Here is an 18,475-nt window from a genome sequence, read left to right on the forward strand (position 1 = left end):
GGCAAAAATTTTGTTTGCATGTAGAATGTAATTCGATTTAAAAAGTGAGTTTTACCTGGTGATTTTTGTATGTAAATTATAACTCAGACTAACTCTTGTTTGGTAACTCTTCAGAATTAGAACTACAGATATCTTAGGGTTTCAAGCAACATGTTTTATCATTCAACTATGCACCTGACCTTCGAATTCCTTCAGTATTATTCTTACCAAACTTACTACCTTATGGCAGAATCTGTTCCAGTTGAGTATCTCCTAAATGTACAGATGTCCTGTAGCTTCTACTTGTGGATTCTAATTCTATTCTAGGATAGTTGCAGAACAAGATTAACCCACTGTTCATAAAGTGGTCCTTCAAAATTTTCAAGACATATCTTTTTCACTAGGTAAAAATCTAAAATTTATTCAAATACGCTCTCAAAATGTTCATTTTATGTGTTTAGGAAACATCAAAAGACTTCTGGAGGTCAGACTAGTAATTTCCTTTTTTTTTTTTTTTGAGATGGAGTCTTGCTCTGTTGCCCAGGCTGGAGTGCAGTGACACGATCTTGGCTCACTGCAACCTCTGCCTCCTGAGTAGCTGGGACTACAGGTGTGCACCACCATGCCTGGCTAATTTTTGTATTTTTAGTACAGACAGGGTTTCATCGTATTGGCCATGCTGGTCTCGAACTCCTGACCTCGTGATCCTCCCTCCTCAGCCTCCCAAAGTGCTGGGATTACAGGCGTGAACCACCATGCCTGGCTCTTATCTGTGATTTCTAAACCTGTTTTCTCCCTGCCTCTCTTTTCACTTTGAATCTTAGCAATCCTCATACAATATGGAGAAGTACCACTCTAGCTTTATGTTAAAAAAAATTGCCAAAAATGATTGGTGTTTATAAATTACAAACTGTTTTGTGCTGAACTGAGGTATAACTTCATGTCGGAAGGATGTGGTGCATGCATACGGGAATTGCCTAGGAAAGCCTGAGCACAGAATTTACTAGTTACATGATCCTGGGCAAGTTTGTTAATCTTTCTGTGCCTCAAATTCCTGATCTCATAGGGATGTTGTATGGATTTTAAAAGTTTAAATGCACACAGCAAGCACTAATAAGTGTTTATTATTATTACGAAGTGATTGATAAACTCTTGGAAGTAAATGTGCTCACTGAAAAAATACTGAATAAGAAGGTAAAGGACAATGTCTTTGGGGAATCTCACAATTAAGGGTCAGGAAATCAAGAATAACTAATATAAGAGACAGAAGGACCAGCCTAAGAGGTAGGAAAAACAGAAAGTAACAACAGAATTGTTATACTCAGGCACTGGTCAAAATACTGACTACTGAGGTCTGAGAAACAGTCACTGGAGAGGGGGATTTCCTACTCCCATGAAGTTCATGGGTTCTCCATACTTGATGTTTTCTTTTCTTATGTCCAGTAAGATTTGAGCTCACTCTAAAAGCTTTTCCACACTCCTCACATTCATAAGGTTTCTCCCCAGTATGAACTCGCTTATGTCCAATCAGAGCTGAGCCCTGACGGAAGGACATGCCACACTCACTGCAGGTGTATGGCTTCTCACCAGTGTGGATTCTTTTGTGCTGCCTCAGGACTGAACTATGATGGAAGGCCATTCCACATACCTCACATTTGTGAGGCTTCTCTCCAGTGTGAATTCTTTGATGATTGGTCAAGTTTGACTTCCCACTGAAAGCTTTCCCACACTCTAAACATTTGTAAGGTTTCTCTCCAGTGTGGATTCTCTGATGGATGGTAAGGCAGTGCTGATCTTGGAAGGTTTTCCCACAATCCCTGCATTGATAGGGCTTCTCCCCTGTGTGCTCTCGTTCATGAGCCCTGCGCTTACAGTTATGACGAAAGGCTTTCCCACACTCCTCACACCTGTAACGTTTCTCTTCAGTGTGGATCCTTCTGTGTTTGGTGAGTTCTGCCTTGATGCTGAAGTCTTTTCCACACTGGGGGCACCCATATTGTTTCTCCCGAGTATGGATTCGTTTGTGTTTGCTTAGGTCTGAGCTCTGACTGAAGGCCCTTCCACACTTGCTGCACTCATAAGGTCGTTCCCCAGTGTGGATTCTTATGTGTTTGGTGAGGTCTGAACTCCCACTGAAGGCCTTCCCGCACTCCTCACATTCATATGGCTTCTCCCCAGTGTGGATTCTGCCATGGATGGTAAGGGAATGCTTAAACTGGAAGGCCTTCCCACAGCAGTTACATTCGTAAGGCTTCTCCCCAGTGTGGATGAGCTGATGCATACAGAGACGGTTCCTGGTCTTAAAGGCCTTCCCACAGTCCCTGCATTCATGAGGCTTCTCCCCACTGTGGGTTTTTTTATGTCGGCAAAGAGCTGATCTACTGTTGAAAGCCTTCCCACACTGGGTGCAGTTAAAAGGTTTCTCCCCTGTGTGGATTATCTGGTGCACAGAAAGCTGATTTCTGGTCTTGAATGCTTTCCCACACTCATCACACACATGGGGTTTCTCACCAGAATGAATTTGCTCATGGAGAATTAGATCTGAGTGCCACCTGAAGTTTCTGCCACACCTGGCACATTCATGGAGTTTCTGTGCTGTAAGAACTTTATTACATTGACTATGTTTTGAGTTTGGATTCAAGTTTTTACTAAGCACTTTCTGGTTCTTTCCTTTTTTGCAGGTCACTTCCTCAGAGCCTTCTTTCTCTTCTCTCAGTTTCTCCCTTATAGGTGTTTCCCATTGATTCTCTAATTTGACATCCTGAACACAAACTTCTCTAACCTCAGGATCCCGGGAATCAACTTTTAGGAGACTGTTAAATTTCATCCAGTAGGCTTCTCCATTTTCAAAAATCTCTTGTTGTGAACTTGCCTTTTCATTCTCAGGCCACATCTTGTCAGCCGACACTTAAACAAGAAAATACAAATGTCAGAGGAAAGGAAATAAGTGAGATGGGAGGAGTGAAGCAATGTTAAGTTGTCTGAAGAGTAAATAACTTTTCCATGCTGGAAAAATTACTAACGTTGTGGCCAAAAGTCAGAACAGGCTGAAATAATGAAAAGTATTGAGATATTTTACACTCAGCACAATTTATAAAAAATCCTTAAAAACCTACTCCTCGTCTATAGTCTCCTAGTTTAGTGAGTGTAAACTCTATATACCTAGTCATCTAAGCCACAAAACAAAATAATCTTCAACTCTATCTCCCTTGCATTTACCCAGCTAACATTTTACAAATTCTACCTGTGAAGAGAGTTACAGAGGAGGTGCTGAAATGCTGATGTAGTCCCTTTTCAAGGAACTGTCTGCTTTGCTCCCAAGGGTGGGCCCTGGAGAGCCATATTTCTGTTATGTGACTCAGCCCATCTGGTTGGGGCAGATTAGATCTGCGCAATACCTGACCCAAACCAGGTCAGATTCTCTGATCCTGGACTTTAGAATTGTAATCTGACGGCAGGTAAGGCCAGCTCTAAGAGTAGCTCAGTCTTTAGCACTTAAATTTGAGAACTAGTGGTGGTGGGATAGTATTTGGTATAGAGGAGGGAATGTTCTGCCATCTGGTCCGAGAAGCAGAGAAGGTCAATTTGCCTAGAAAGAAGAATGAAGCTGACTCACAAAGAAGCAGGGAATACAGTTGGAGAGAGGGCCCTGATGGTTTCGAGTCTCTTCTAGGGCCTGACACATAGCTGCCCTTAGGTCCCATGACACATCCTGAATAATAAATAAATTCATGTTTTTCTGCTTAAGCTAGCTTGGGTTAATTTCTATTGCTGTCAACCAAAGACTCCAAATACATCTTATTAATATTATCTCCGAACTCTGTCTCTTCCACTGCCAGTGCATTCTCACTCACCAATTGCTATATCCCTCAAACATCTTTTAGCCTGAATCCCTTCCAATCCATCCTCTACAATGCTTCCAGATTATTCTCTCTGAAAATCAAGTCTAATCATGTCACTTTTTAGCTTAAAATACTTCAATGGCCCTCCATAGTTAACCAGACAGGAAGAAAGTAAAGCATACGGTCAAGAGTCCTGGGTCTAGAGTGAGACTGCCTGGGTTCAAATCCTAGTATGACACTTAATAACTCTTAATACCTGTGTGAACTTGGGAGGATGATTTCACTTCTCCTTTGCCTCAGTTGCTTTATCTATAAAATGAGCTCTAGACTACCTATAATTAAATGAGTTAATGTATGTAAAGCACATGCCACACTGAAGTACTTTAATCAATATTAGCTGTTAGTGTAAGTTCAAGTTTTGTAGTTTAAATTCCTTAAGAAAACTCCCAAAAAACAGACGTCATATCATGATCTTGCCCCTTTCTACTACTTACGAACCTCCCCAAAGCTATTCTAAGTCCCTTGCTCTACTCACACTGAACAATTCATAGTTCATATTCTTTTATTCCTCAATGCTTTCTCACGTTATTCCTTCTGCCTAGAGTGCCTCTCACCTGTCTCAATTTGTGAACACTGGAGTAACTGATATACAGAAGGGTAATAAATATTCTGAGATTTTTTTTTTTTGAGGTGGAGTCTCACTGTGTCCCCTGGGTTGGAGTGCAGTGGTGTGATCTCAGCTCACTGCAACCTCTGTCTCGTGGGTTCAAATGATTCTCCTGCCTCAGACCTCCCAAGTAGCTGGGATTACACCCAGCATGCACCACCACACCCAGCTAATTTTTGTATTTTTAGTAGAGATGGGGTTTCACCATGTTGGCCAGGCTGGTCTCAAACTCCTGACCTCAGGTGATCTGCCCATCTCGGCCTCCCAAAGTGCTGGGATTACAGGCGTGAGCTACCGTGCCCAGCCTCTGAGCTTTTTTTGAGGGCCAAATTGCAAAAATCTATTAGATAGGTTGCAAAGAACCAATTAGATAATAACAGAATAACTGCCCAAATAGTTTGTCATTGTTTCAATTTTCTTTTCCTTAAGTTTCCTAAATGGGTTTCCTTTCTGGGCCCTTCGACTGGATGATCCACCACTGAGAATGTTCCATATCCATTATGCCACATGGAAGATCAGAGGGAACTGAAAGTTTCTCTATTACTCACCTGGGTAGAAGCAGCTTAGGGACTCCCTGTCCTGTGGATCCTGCACACAGGGGTCTACTTCTCGCTCCAGATGAGAGATTAAAGGAGGTTTAGGAAATGGAAATCCTGGTTGCAGAGAAGAAATAAGTGTGTAGAGTAACATATAACTTAATGCTTAGCCCTGATCCTTCTGTTTGCATATGGAAACAGGAAAGAAATGTTAATTTAGATAGAGAAAAGGGTTTTTCAGGGGTCTAGTAACATGTAAAAGAACATGTTTGGGGACTTTCTCAGAAAAGTCACACTCAGAAGGAAAGAGAAGGTTCTGGGAAACAGTCATTTGGGTGTGCTCTCCCTTTTTTTTTTTTTTTATTTTGTTTTTCTATAGGAGAATGGGAGTCTGGTATAGGAAGACTATCAGTTTCAGGCACATAGAAGGCAGTTCATGACTAGGAGCGGAATATAGAACACCCTATAAAAAAATAAGAGGCTTGAGGAAGCAAGAACCCAGGGAAAACAGAAGCTAAGTGTCTCCTTTTAACTCAGGCAGAGTCTCATTCCAAATCAGAAAACAGCAACTAGGTTAGCCAAAAAATTATCTTGCTATGTAACAGAGGCAACTCAAAACTCTTAATATTTGGGCAAGATCCTGATGATAAAGAATAAGGACTCTTTTAATATCAGACCTCATATACATCAATAAATAAATAAATTAAATAATAAAAAAAGAAGGTAGAAAGCATTAAGTCAAGTGTAGGGAAGGTCCTTACCAAGTGATGCCATGTTCCTATAATTTTCCAACATCACATCCTTATAGAGATGCCTTTGAGCGTAGGTCAGACACTGCCACTCCCTGTTAGTGAAGTTCACAGCTACATCCTCAAATGTCACTGACTCCTGAAATAATATGCTCCTGCTATCCTGGAGAAAACGCTATAGTTTCCTCAGGAAACAGAGGCAGAAGAAAGGAATTTGCAAGGAGGACGTTTATAGAAGTGAAAGCCTCTTCCCTTTTGGTGGATATTTACAAATGAGATGAAAGGGACCATGGGGTTTTGGTAGCAAAAAATAATGAAAGAGAAAACAACCCACAAGTGGTTTATCATGCAACAAAATGTTCCTTATGAGAGTGAGAACATTGATTTAGGAGTTGCACAGCCAGAGAACGCAGTGAAAACAAGGCCATATTTTAGAGGTAGTGATGTATTTTCAAGGAGGAGGAAAGGGGCCTCAGCTCACTTGGGCCTGGCTCATTAGTGTGATATCTGCTTGCGGCAGGTTTCCTTGGCTTCCATCTTTAGTGAAGGCAGGATATGGAGCAGGTAATAGAGCTGAGGGAAGATAAGTAAGCCAAGAGTCAATATAGCACAGTATTTATGAAATCTCCTGCATTCGTCTTCTCTTCCTCAAACGTAGAAGCTTCTGCAGCTCTAACCTAGGGCTTTAGGCTACTACCTTACAGTATCCTTCCTCTTCATTATTTTTCTAGTCTCAACTTCCAGTGTTGGGCATCAGGCCCTGGCACAGCAGCCAAGACAGCTCTTGGAAATGCACTCTTCTCCTCTCTCACCTACTATGTTTTCCTGTGGTCTTTGTCCTGGAATAAACTTTCCCCCTCCCCAAACAGATCTGGTAAAAAGGCCCAAATCACTTACTCCCTGGTTTTGAATAGACCTTCTTCCTGTATTTGAATACTGAAGTCATTTCTTCCAAAATACTTGGGGTAGATGGAGGGTGAAAAAGAGTGTGTGTGTGTGTGTGTGTGTGTGTGTGTATGTGCATATGTGTTGAACAGAAGCATCCAGAGATGGGACCAAAGCTTATTGTTTCAGGTAACTTAATGGCTGTTCTACCTCCAGTTAGTTACAAATTTTTTTCCTTACTCCTCTTAGAGAAGAATCATTCTTCCCGATTTTGCACCTTTTTCCTACTAATTCCCTAGTACTGAGTTATCCTCCCTACATCAATATAGTATAGCACACACAGCATTTTAAAATGCAAAAGAAACTTTATTAAGAGTGTCCAAGTGTTCAGGTATAATCCATATGATTGGGTGAGAAGTAGTTTCTTTTTTTTTTTTGAGACTTAAGAGTCTCGCTCTGTCTCCCAGGCTAGAGTGCAGTGGCGTGATCTCGCCTCACTGCAAGCTCTACCTCCTGGGTTCACGCTGTTCTCCTGCCTCAGCCTCCCAAGTAGCTGGGACTACAGGCGCTCACCACCACACCTGGCTAATTTTTTGTATTTTTGGTAGAGATGGGGTTTCACCATGTTAGCCAGGATGGTCTCGATCTCCTGACCTCGTGATCCGCCCGCCTCAGCCTCCCAAAGTGCTGGGATTACAGGTGTGAGCCACCATGCCCGGCTGAGAAGTAGTTCATATTACTAATTAATAGGGCCTGACTGTATTCCTTGCAGGCCAGCTCAATCTTTCTGTAGGTTCAATGTTTAAGGTGCCTTATTTTTCTTGATAGTTTATCAACACATCCCCAAGTCCAAATCTGAATAATTGCTTTCTGCTATTAAGACACCAGCAGGGTCAAAGTAATCTATTGGTAAGATTTTAGAATCACCCTTTGGCTTTAGACCTCCAAGACTATCATTCCATTTTTACCAAAACCCGATTTAGAACCAAGCTGATTTCTTTTCACTGAAATTGCCCAATAAGACTCTTCTTTAGTTTCAGCTACTTATAGCTTTTGACCAAGACCAAGGCTGCATCTCAATCATGGTGGTTCCATACAGTTTTTCCACTGCCTCACTCTAAAAGCTCCGAGTTCCTTTATAACTGTCTCAAAAAGTCTAAACTCACCTGGACGGCACACAACTCACAGCAGACACGTTTGTGCCTTGTTAATGTTACATAACAGTTCTTTTCCTTATAACATTAATATACTTAAAGCTCTCAATTGGATGTTTTCAACCATTATTTTATTATGAATATTTTCAAGTATATAGAAAAGTTGAAAAAATTATATAGTAAATATCCATATACCAATCACTTACATTCCACAATTTATGTTCTGCAATATTTGCTGTCACATACTTATCCATTTATCTATTCCTCTATCTGTTCATTAATATATTTTATTTTTTGAATCATTTCAAAGTAAGTTGAAAGCATCAGTACACCTCACCCCTAAGCACTTTAACATGTATATCATTAACTGGAAGTTCAACATTTGTTTACCTTCTTTTTTGAGGTAAAATTTACATATAATGAAATGCATATGTCTTAAATGTACCCTTAGAGAAACTTTGACAAAAGCATATCCTTATGTAATTCATTCCGTACTGGTTTTTACCATATCTTCTTCACAACTGGGAAAGTCTGTCACTCATAGTGATTCATAAGCTTTACTTTTTAGCTTTAGCTTTAGTAATTGAAAGTTACTACTCTTAAGTTAAAAATGAATTTAGGAAACAGGCTACATGAAAAAACAACATAAAACTTTTTGTTAAAGCAGTATACAGATATCTTGTGGGATGAGATTAATACATTTCTATTGTATTATATGATAGGTGGCTATAGAATTTCTGACCCTGAAAATCCACCACAGCAGATTTCAAGACCATTTGAGAAAAAGAAGACTGGGAGACTCGTGCATCTGAATTTAGCAATAGCTATTATTTTTTATTTCTAAATCTATGAAAAATTTATGTTCTATATTATTAATTCTCATTTATGATCCCCTGTACAGCAGACATCTCAGGATTCCTCCTCTGGATGTTTCAACACTATATCTAGAAACACATTTTATTTTTATTTTTTGCAGGTAGCATATACTAAAAAGCTTACTTTTGAATGTGCCTACTCCTCTGTCCAAAAGTCTATGCCCTTCTGGGTCTGATTTTATGACTCCTGAATTGCTATACACCATCTCCTAGGTTGCACCTCCAACAGCATTTTTTTTTTTTTTTTTTTTTTGACAGAGTCTCACTCTGTTGCCCAGGCTGGAGTGCAGCGGCATGATCTCAGCTCACTGCAACCTCCACCTCCTGGGTTCAAGCGATTCTTGTGCCTCAGCCTCCTGAGTAACTGGGGTTACAGGTGCATTACACCACACCTGGCTAATTTTTGTATTTTTAGTAGAGATGGGGTTTCACCATATTGGCCAGGCTGGTCATGAACTCCAGACCTCAAGTGATCCACCCACCTAGGCCTCCCAAAGTGCTAGGATTACAGGCATGAGTCACTGCACCCGGCCCACCATCAGCTTTTACACAAATCTTAACCACTTTTCCTCCTCACATACGCCACCAAAGAGCACAAGGCTTCAATGGGAAAACTTTTGCTTCTTCTTTTGTCACTGCTTTATTTTATATTTTGGAGATATCTATACATCATTTAAAAGTATCAGGGCTCCAAAAAGGTCTGCAGAAGTAAAATTGTATATATTCAAATTTTACATGTTGGCAAAATTATGTTTGGGTAGGAATTACTGAATTATACCACAAGTTTTGTAAGTGTAAAATATGTGAAAATATGTACACTATTTACCATGTATCTCAAGTTATACAAATAGTAAATGTCTGACTGCATTGATTCTTTCTGATAAATTGCTTTGTAGAATCTTTTATAAATTGATTTTTTTCAAAATTTAAGATACTGACAAAAACTGAATATTTAGTTCCACTAAATATTGATCCAAGCCTAGTGTAGAAACAAAATAAGACTTTCTATAAATGCTTATTAATAAACAGATTTTTGGGCCCCAGTGTGGCATTTTCCACCCACTCTGTGTCCTTACTGCATTCTCAGCTGCCATGACTCCTGCCACAGTCTCCTGTGTACCTCACCTCTTTCCTGAGGGAGCTGGGTATCCTGGGGGGTCCAAAGCAGCTGGCTTGGTGGTCCTGAACTCCCATCCAACAGCACAACCTATTGCAAGGCACAGAATGAATTCAGGGAAGTTATGAAGGTGAGAAAAATACATAGGAAGATGCAAGCAACCATATAGGTCTATCCATGGAAACTGTCTCCCAGAAATACCAAAAGAGGGGAGAAAATAATGGACTCAGTTCCTAATACCTTATGAAAACTAGAAATGGCATCTACAACTACAAAGCTTTAATGATCACCAGGTCAAGCAGGAAAAACAGTATCTGGGAGGAGACACCTCCAACAGTATCTAGAGTCAGACACACCACCACTCACACTGCTTTCCTTCTTTCTTGGACTCACTTCTCCTTCTTCCTCCTTGTGATGTATCACAGACCCTCCTCTTCTTACCTCCTGCATCTTTTTTATTCAGGTTTCTTTAACAGTCTTCCACTGCTGTCCTGGTTTCTTCCTACTGGTCAGATCCAGTTCTCAAACAAGCTGTGAAGTGGCTCCAGTTGATGCTAGCCTCCTTTGGAGAACACATGTTTTGGTGGTGCCAGCCAAAGGGCCCTTCTTGACCCACAGTGCAGCTGCTGTTTGGCTTAATGTGTCAAACATTGCCCTGGATTTGGGGTTCATTAGCAACACTAAACCAGCTGTGATCTCACATCTTGTTTCCCTGCATATTTGGTGAAGGGAAAAGAGGAATGTGACCACAGAAAAAATAGGGAGTCACTGAGAACCTGAGGCAGGAAGACAAACTGAAAATGTGAGCATATCCAGAATACAATCTCTACTACCATCACCCTTGTCTGAGCCACCATCAGCTGCTATCTCCCCTCCTTTCCATTACTGCGGTAGCCTTCTAACTGTTCTCCTTTATTCAATCCTTGCCTTCCTCCTGTCTTTCTTAATAGGGCAGTCTGAGTAGTCAGTTTACAACTTGAGTTGGATCATTTCATCTCTCTGCTGAAAACTCTCCAGTGGCTCAACCTTACTTAAAATAAAACCTGAAGTCCTTACCGAGGTATACAAGGCCCTATTGAATGTGCCCATGACTTCTAACTTCCTCTCCTGCTCACTCAAAATAAGAGCTGAAGTCTTAAGAGTGGCATACAAGTCTACAGGATGTGTCATTCTCAACACCTTCTACTCCTCTCCCACTCCCTCAATCTTCAGCCACACCGATCTTCCTTCTCTTCCATCTTAGGGCCTTTCCATTGGCTGCTCCCTTCACCTCAAGCGATCTCCATGGTTAATAATCTTGCCTCCTTCAAGTGTTTTCTTATGTTATCTTCCCAAGGAGGTCTACTCTAAGTGTCTTATTTAAAATTGCAACCTATCCCCTCCTTCCAATCCTGATGTGCCTTACCTTGCTTTACATGATTTCTTCTTTTCCTCTATAGCACTTTATCACTTTCCAGTATGGTGCATAAGTTACTTATTAATATATACATTGTTTACGGTCGTTCTACCCTCGCTAAAATGTAGGCTCTTAGGCTCCGTGAGGGCAGGAATTTTTGTCGTCTTGTTCACTGTTGTATTCCCAACGCCTAAAACAGCGCTTGCAATAGTATGTGCTGGATTAAAAATTAGCTGACTGAATGAATATATGAATGGATGCTGTAGAGAAGAATAAAAAGAATGGGTCAAGGGGCGACAAGATCAAGACTCCGGTCTCAAAAAAAAAAAAAAAAAAATGAGTCACGGGCCCCTGGGAACAAGAGGAGGAGAGGAAGTAGGGCAAATGGGCGGGAAAAGCTCATTTTGGGGAATGGCTTCGAAGGAGGAAACCGCAGCAGACCCCCTCCTCAAATCTGGCCCCAAAGCCCCGCCCCCGCCTGCAACCCCAGGGGCCCGGGTATTTAGGTGAGTGGGGCGGCGGCGGCGGCACCGGACTCCTCTCCTCTCAGCTGCAAATCCCGACTCACGCCGGCCCAAGGCACAGACCTTCCCGCCGTTACTCTCCCCAAGAAATGAGAAACAGAAATATACAGAAGCTCCACTTCCTAGTCCGCCAATTATCATTTCCGGTGATTTTCTAGGAAAGGCGTCAACTCTCTGGTCTAGGCGTTCCCTCAAACTCTCCGCCCTCCTCCTCGCGGCTCAGCCTTCTAGGAGTTTGCGTGCGTTTATGGCCGGTGCAAAGGGGTTGCAGAAATGTTACCCTTTTGCTCCTTTTTTTCCCACGTAAAGGAACCTCTAGATAGGAATGGGCAGAAGTTTTGTGACAAATATATGAAAAAGTTACTTTTAAATATTAACTAAGAAGACAAATAATTGAATGTCTTTTTCAAAAGTAAAGACTATTTTAAGCCTATGCAGAAGTCGAAAGGAGTATAATTAACCCACATATACCCATCATTTACATTTAAAAATACATAAAATTCTGCCACACTTGTTTCACCCATCTCCATTTTTTCTTGCTGAAACGTTTTAAAGCAAACCCCAAATATCTTACTTGCAACTTCATTATTCATTTATTTTAAAAAGGATATTTTCCTACAGAACCACAATACCCTTATCCCATTTAACAAAATAATTCCTGGTTATCATCTAATACCAAGTCCATATTATATTTCCCTAAATATATACATACGCTTCTTACATTTGTTTTCTATTTCATTCAAGATCTAAAGGCCCTGTATTTAATTTGGGCATGCGTCTTAATTCTTTTAAAATTCACATCTGAACTAGTTCCTCCTTCCATCCTCCTCTTCCTCTGCCCCTCATATAGTCAACTAATTGAACAAATTGGGACATTTGTCCTGAATGTTCTACATGCTGGCTTTGTCTATTTGTGTCCCCATTTTATTAGTTTCTCTAGCCTTATATTTCCTGTAAAACTTGATGTTACCTCTAAAGGTTTGATTAGAGTTAGGTTTAACTTTGTTAGTAAGAATCCTTAGGTGGTGCTATGTACTTTTTGCCACACATCAGGAAGCATATATTGTTTTTGATGCTAAGATTGACCAGTGGGTTTAATACTTGATAGCTGAATCCTTCCATGTAAACTTTCCCACTGGCTTTTAATGATAGATTCAGCCACCCCATTTCATTAGAGGTTGTAAAATTGTAATTTTTCTAATTCAATAATTTGTTCACATTTATTAGAATTCCTCTATAAGGAAAAACTTTCCTTCATCAATTTAGCAATTTAGGGCTATTTGGTTATTCTGAAATGTAGTTTGTACAGGAAAGACAGACTGTTTAATTTTCAACATAATTGCCAATTTTCAGAAAAAGCAGTTGTGCCTTAGGTGCCACCAATGGTAACAATCTTACAAAATGTGATAGCCATCCTATAAAAATGGCTGGCTGGGCCCTACTGTCCAGCATTCACATCCTTGTGTAGCCCCCTTCCACATTGTACCAGGGTTGGTTTGTGTGACTGAATGATCTGGTAAAAGTGATGCTATGTTTTGTTTGTTTGTTTTGTTTTTTGAGACTGAGTCTTGCTCTGTTGCCCAGGCTGCAGTGCAGTGGCACGATCTTGGCTCACTGAAATCTCCACCTCCTGGGTTCAAGTGAGTCTCCTGCCTTGGTTTCCCAAGTAGCTGGGTCTACAGGCATGCACCAGCATGCCCAGCTAATTTTTATATTTTAGTAGAGATAGAGTTTCACCATGTTGGCCAGACTGGTCTTAAACTCCTGGCCTCAAGTGATCTGCCCGCCTTGGCCTCCCAAAGTGCTGGGATTACAGCCATGAGCCAATGCACCTGGCCGATGCTACATTATCTCTAATATTAGGTTATAAAATAATCTACGGCTTCTGTTTTGGTCTCTTTTTCTTTCTTAGATCACACACCCTTGGGAAAGCCAAATGCCATGTTGTAAGAAGAGGCCCATGTGGTGAGGAACTGAAGCCTCCTGCCAGCAGACACATGAGTGAGTTTGGAAGTGGATCTTTCTATGTTAGTCAAGCTTTCAGATGACTGCAGCCCTGGTTGATGTCTTGGGTGCAACCTTATGATATATGCAGGAGCACCAGCCCAGCTGCTCCCAGATTTCTGGTCTTCAGAAGCTGGGAAATGGCTTTGAGGGAGGAAACTGCAACAGATGTTTGGTTCTAAGTTTTATAACTAACGCAAAATTTTGTTTTCTCTTTTTGCGCATCTAATGTGCACTAATGTAAAATCTTTTTGTGCAACTAATGCAAAATTTTGTTTTCTCTTTTTGTGCACAACATCAAGTGTTCTGCATCAGTTGGTAACTAATGCAAAATTTTGTTTTCTCTTTTTGCATATCAATATGAACACATGGATTTAAAAAATACATTCAATGAGTCTCAATCAATTGCAGTTGTTATTCTTTTTAATGTTCAAATTATTTCATCTTTGGTCAGTGGGAGTCCCTTTATTTTATCTCCTGTGTCCTTTTCATCCAACTCTAAGCGTCTTTGCTTTTTTCCTTTATGGCAAGATAAATGTTTCAGACACATGTCGTGCATTTCCTGCCTCAGACCTGGAATCAGCCATTTTTCCAAGGTGATCTGGTGCTTTCAGTGGGGGCAAGGATTGCATACCTTTGTGAATAGTCATGGTTAGCTGCTTTAAAAATGTATCAAAATGAAATAAAATTTGCTTAATTATGAGATTAAATCCAGGCTACCCCACTCACAATGTGTGTGTACCATACCTTAGACACACCCTAGTTTGTCTATCTGCAAAATGGGTCCAGTGTAAATACCTAAATTTCAGAGCTGTTATAAGGATAAATTAGTTAATACGTGGAAATCGCTTAACACATTGCCTGGCATCAAATTTCATGATCAGAATAATTGCAAACCTGGAAGATACTATAATGGTAACGAGGTATACTTTCTTCATTTTATACTTGAGAAAATTGAGGCCCAAGAGATTAAAAACTTGTTTGAACATACAAAGGAAGATAAAATTAGAAGAGAATCTAATGATTTCAGACTCCTGGATCTCATACCTAGACTACTTTCGATATAAATGCAGCCTTTCCAGCCCAGTTGGGTCTTCTATTTATTCAAAGACAAAGGAGGTAAGAAAATACTTGGCACAGTAGCAATAAAGTGGTATTATGGGAAGTGCAGAAACTTTATATTGAGAAGATCTTGTTCCTAATTCTGCAACTTGTTAGCTATGATACTGTGAGCAAGTTACTCAATTTCTCTGTGTCTTAATTGCTGCATCTGTAAAATAGTGAAAACAAATCCCTTATGCACAAGTTCATTGTGAGAGGGTTAATATGCACATATTGTATATGAAAATGCCTGGCCATATTACTTGCTGAATAAAAATCATTATACAAAAATAATTTCTTCAATCCTCCAATTTTATAAAATTTTATTCTCATCTAATGGAAATTGGCATTTTAAGTAGAATGATCCCTAAGGATACTAAGTCTATAATTTTGTAAAGGACTTCAGTGAATACTGTGCAAAGGCACTGTGCAAGGAGCTACAGAAGAGATGCTATGCATGGTCATCTACCTTCCAGGCTGACTGGGTACAGTCTTTCTTCCCAATATTAATCTACTTAACAGTAATAATGTCCAGTTCACATATTTTTGTGCGATACATTCATGAAAGACTGCTATACCCTTTACTGTTATAAAGATACTTCCACAGTAGACTGTTAGCATATACTTTAATAATCTAGTTGGATTGAGAGACATTTATTTACATTATATGTTCTAGGCTAACCACAGTCGCTCATAAAACATCTCCTAAAATAATTAATACTGGAATTTTACCAGGGATCCATGTCAAATTTCTCACCCTGTTAATTCCACAGTTCACCTTCTTACTTTTTGAAAATTTGGATATTAGTCAGACTTGGGCATTTGTTGCAGTACTCAAAAATGAACTTCAGGGGTCCTGTGGCCAATCCTCCTGAACTTTAGGATGCTTTAAGCTGGGCATGAAAACTTGTAGTTACTCTTTTACTACCTTCCTTACGTAAATGTTTGTCCTATCATTCTCAACTTGAAAGTCATGACACTTGATAGAGATATGAAAGCCTGATAATGTTAAGTAATTCTATGGCCCTTCTGCCATCTGTTGAAATTACAAAATTCATTTCCTGGGGCTTTTGAAAAAAATAGCAAATATTTCAGGCATACTAAAGAGTAATATAAAGAACACTCAACATCTAGCTTAAGACATAAAAGATTATACACACAATTAAATCACCATGTCTACTCCTCAGCAATTCCTTCCCCCTTCCTTCCCAGGTTAACTACTATTTTGATTTTGATGTTATTACTCCCATGCATGTTCACATATTTTTAGTACATATGTGGGCAGCCACAAATATTGTATAGTGTACTTTATATGTTTTACAACTTTTATACAAATAGTTTCACTTTGTACATATCCTTTGAGCTCTAAATACTTGATTTCATTTTGGTTCAATATTTTCGGCAAGAATACATTATAGGGGTTAGTATGTAATTTGTACTCAACTTTACAGTTTTGAGATTTATCCTTCATGAAAAGTGTGGCTTTAGCTCATCCATTGTAACTGCCATAGACAGGTCTTTCCATTTTCCTTCCAATAATCTTTTTAATTAACTTGATTGTTTTTCAGTTCAACTCAGAACTTGCTAGCAAGTATTTTTTTGTGTTTGACATTTCATTTAAAAAATATTGGCAATCTTTTTGAAATAATTGTTTTCTTGGAATTTTCCCTTCTAAAAGCTTAATTTCCCGTAATTTTTGGTAGAAAGTTTATATTCTAATGTGGGAAAGAACAATCTAAAAAGTATTTACTACTGTACACAAATGAAACTTAAATGCATATTATTAAGTGAAAGAAGCCAATTTGAAAAGGCTACATTCTGTATGATTTCAACTATATGACATTCTGGAAAAGGCAAAATTATGGAGACAGTAAAAAGATCATATATGTAGCATCTTAAACAAGGAAAAAAAGATCAGTGGTTGTCAGGGGTTGGAAGGGGAGAAGGATGACCAGGCTGAGCATAAAGGAGATTTTTAGGGCAGTGAAAATACTACATATGATTATGTAATGGTGGATACATGTCACTATACATTTGTCCGGACTCCAGGTGGTTGTCAATGTAGGTTCACTCCTCTGGTTGGGGATGCTGAGAGTGAGAGAGCTACACATGTGTGGGGGCAAGGAGTATGGGACATCTCTGTACTTTCAGCTCAATTTTGCTGTGAACCTAAAACTGCTCTAAAAGATAAAATCTAGTAAAAAAAGTATTTATTACTTCCCCAAACTTTTAAATATATCTTTTTTATTTAACCTTATTACTTACATATATGGAACAATTTTCTGTTCAAGGTTCTGCTCATAATCATTATACTGAAACATAACATGATAAAAATATATTATAGAAAAATACCATATATTGGAAATATATTTTTGAAAATACGGGATACATTACTTATAATGTATGCTTGTTGGCCCTCATGATCCTAAAAATTATAGCACATTTAAATGTATGTGACTCATGGTTCTTTTTAAAATAAAGCTACTGAGAACAGCCAAATGGTGGTATATCAGTCAAAGCTGCTTTGCGTCCATTCTTTTCAGACTCATTTCAAGTCATTCTTCAACAAATATTTCTAAAAGCAACTGTACTAAGAGCTTGGAATAACATGAATGTACAAAACGGCTAAAGATCTCTGCCCCGTGGAGCTTACATTCAAGTAATTCTAATTGACTCTTTGTTTTTCTCTTTCTATACTGAAGAGGATAAATTTCATATTCAAGCTAATCTGTTCCCCCCAAATGGTAACAGTCCAACACTGGCCAAGCTGATTCGGACACCACAGCTTCCCGGGATCTGCAGGGCTGGACCAAAGAGAAGAGTCTTCCGCGGGTGCTAGAAGAGCGAAGCACGCGTTACCAAGGAGACTGCGGAATGGAAAAGCGTTCGGTTTCTTGTTTCTTAGCCGCGAATGGGGTCGTGGTTCCTTCGACCTCGCCTGGGGAGAAAGGGGCGGGAGGGCTTCGGGCTATACTTCGGCCACACAGCCGGGAAGCTGAGGCCGCGGGGCAGGTCCGCGTGGCGGCGTCGGAGTCCGGGCGGGAAAGCCCCTTTGCGTGAACTCTGAGGCGGGGTGGGGCGGGGAGGTGGGTAGAGAGGGCCCCGCCAGCAGAGGCATTTTATTTTTAACCTCTTCTCGGCTGCTTTTCTCTCGTCCATTTGCTCCTCCTCCTTTAAGCCATCCTTTAATATTAAACATTAAAAAATGTATTTGGCAAGCATTTGAATAGAGCGCAATTATTCTGGGTCAGGTGTCGTTTTAAATGCTTTATGTGCTAACTCATTTAATTCTCAAACAATCCAGTGGGGTAGGTATTATCATTATTCAAATTTTTAGATAGGCCTGGAGAAAATAAGAAACTTGCCAACAGTGTCACAGTTGAGGGTGGGAAACCCTGGCCTGACACATACATTTTATGTTCTCTAAGGATTGGGATCCTTTTCATTTTATTAGACAGAAAAGCAGTTAGCACTGACGTTGAACCCTCAACATGGTATGATCTCTTGAGAAGATTAAGCAGCCATTCGATGGCAGATTGATCACTTTGAACCCTTTCTGTTAATACCTTGCAGTGGGCCCACTCATCATTGCAGGGATTTATATGTATTCCAGGTATAATTTTGCCTTCCCCATCTCCAATGCCCC

General features: G+C 39.9%; 1 protein-coding gene across 6 annotated transcripts; it reads right to left on the reverse strand.

The window, feature by feature from the left end:
• Window positions 1–1,084: 1,084 nt before the first annotated feature.
• ZNF311 (zinc finger protein 311) lies at window positions 1,085–11,854 on the reverse strand. Of its 6 annotated transcripts, none has more exons than XM_030802553.1 (7): window positions 11,210–11,854; window positions 10,246–10,366; window positions 9,813–9,894; window positions 6,255–6,346; window positions 5,786–5,912; window positions 5,037–5,141; window positions 1,085–2,886 (listed from the first exon to the last, which is right to left on the reverse strand). In XM_030802553.1, exons 2-7 carry the CDS (start codon window positions 10,252–10,254, stop codon window positions 1,301–1,303), a joined length of 2,001 nt encoding a protein of 666 aa, XP_030658413.1. In that variant the 5' UTR covers window positions 10,255–10,366; window positions 11,210–11,854; the 3' UTR covers window positions 1,085–1,300. The 6 variants fall into 6 exon arrangements, with proteins under 6 accessions (XP_030658413.1, XP_030658411.1, XP_030658410.1 ...); XM_030802551.1 differs by having other exon boundaries at window positions 10,171–10,366; XM_030802550.1 differs by having other exon boundaries at window positions 10,171–10,516.
• Window positions 11,855–18,475: the final 6,621 nt, after the last annotated feature.

Source organism: Nomascus leucogenys, chromosome 22a (genome assembly GCF_006542625.1).
Source record: "Nomascus leucogenys isolate Asia chromosome 22a, Asia_NLE_v1, whole genome shotgun sequence".
Taxonomy (NCBI): Eukaryota; Metazoa; Chordata; class Mammalia; order Primates; family Hylobatidae; genus Nomascus; species Nomascus leucogenys.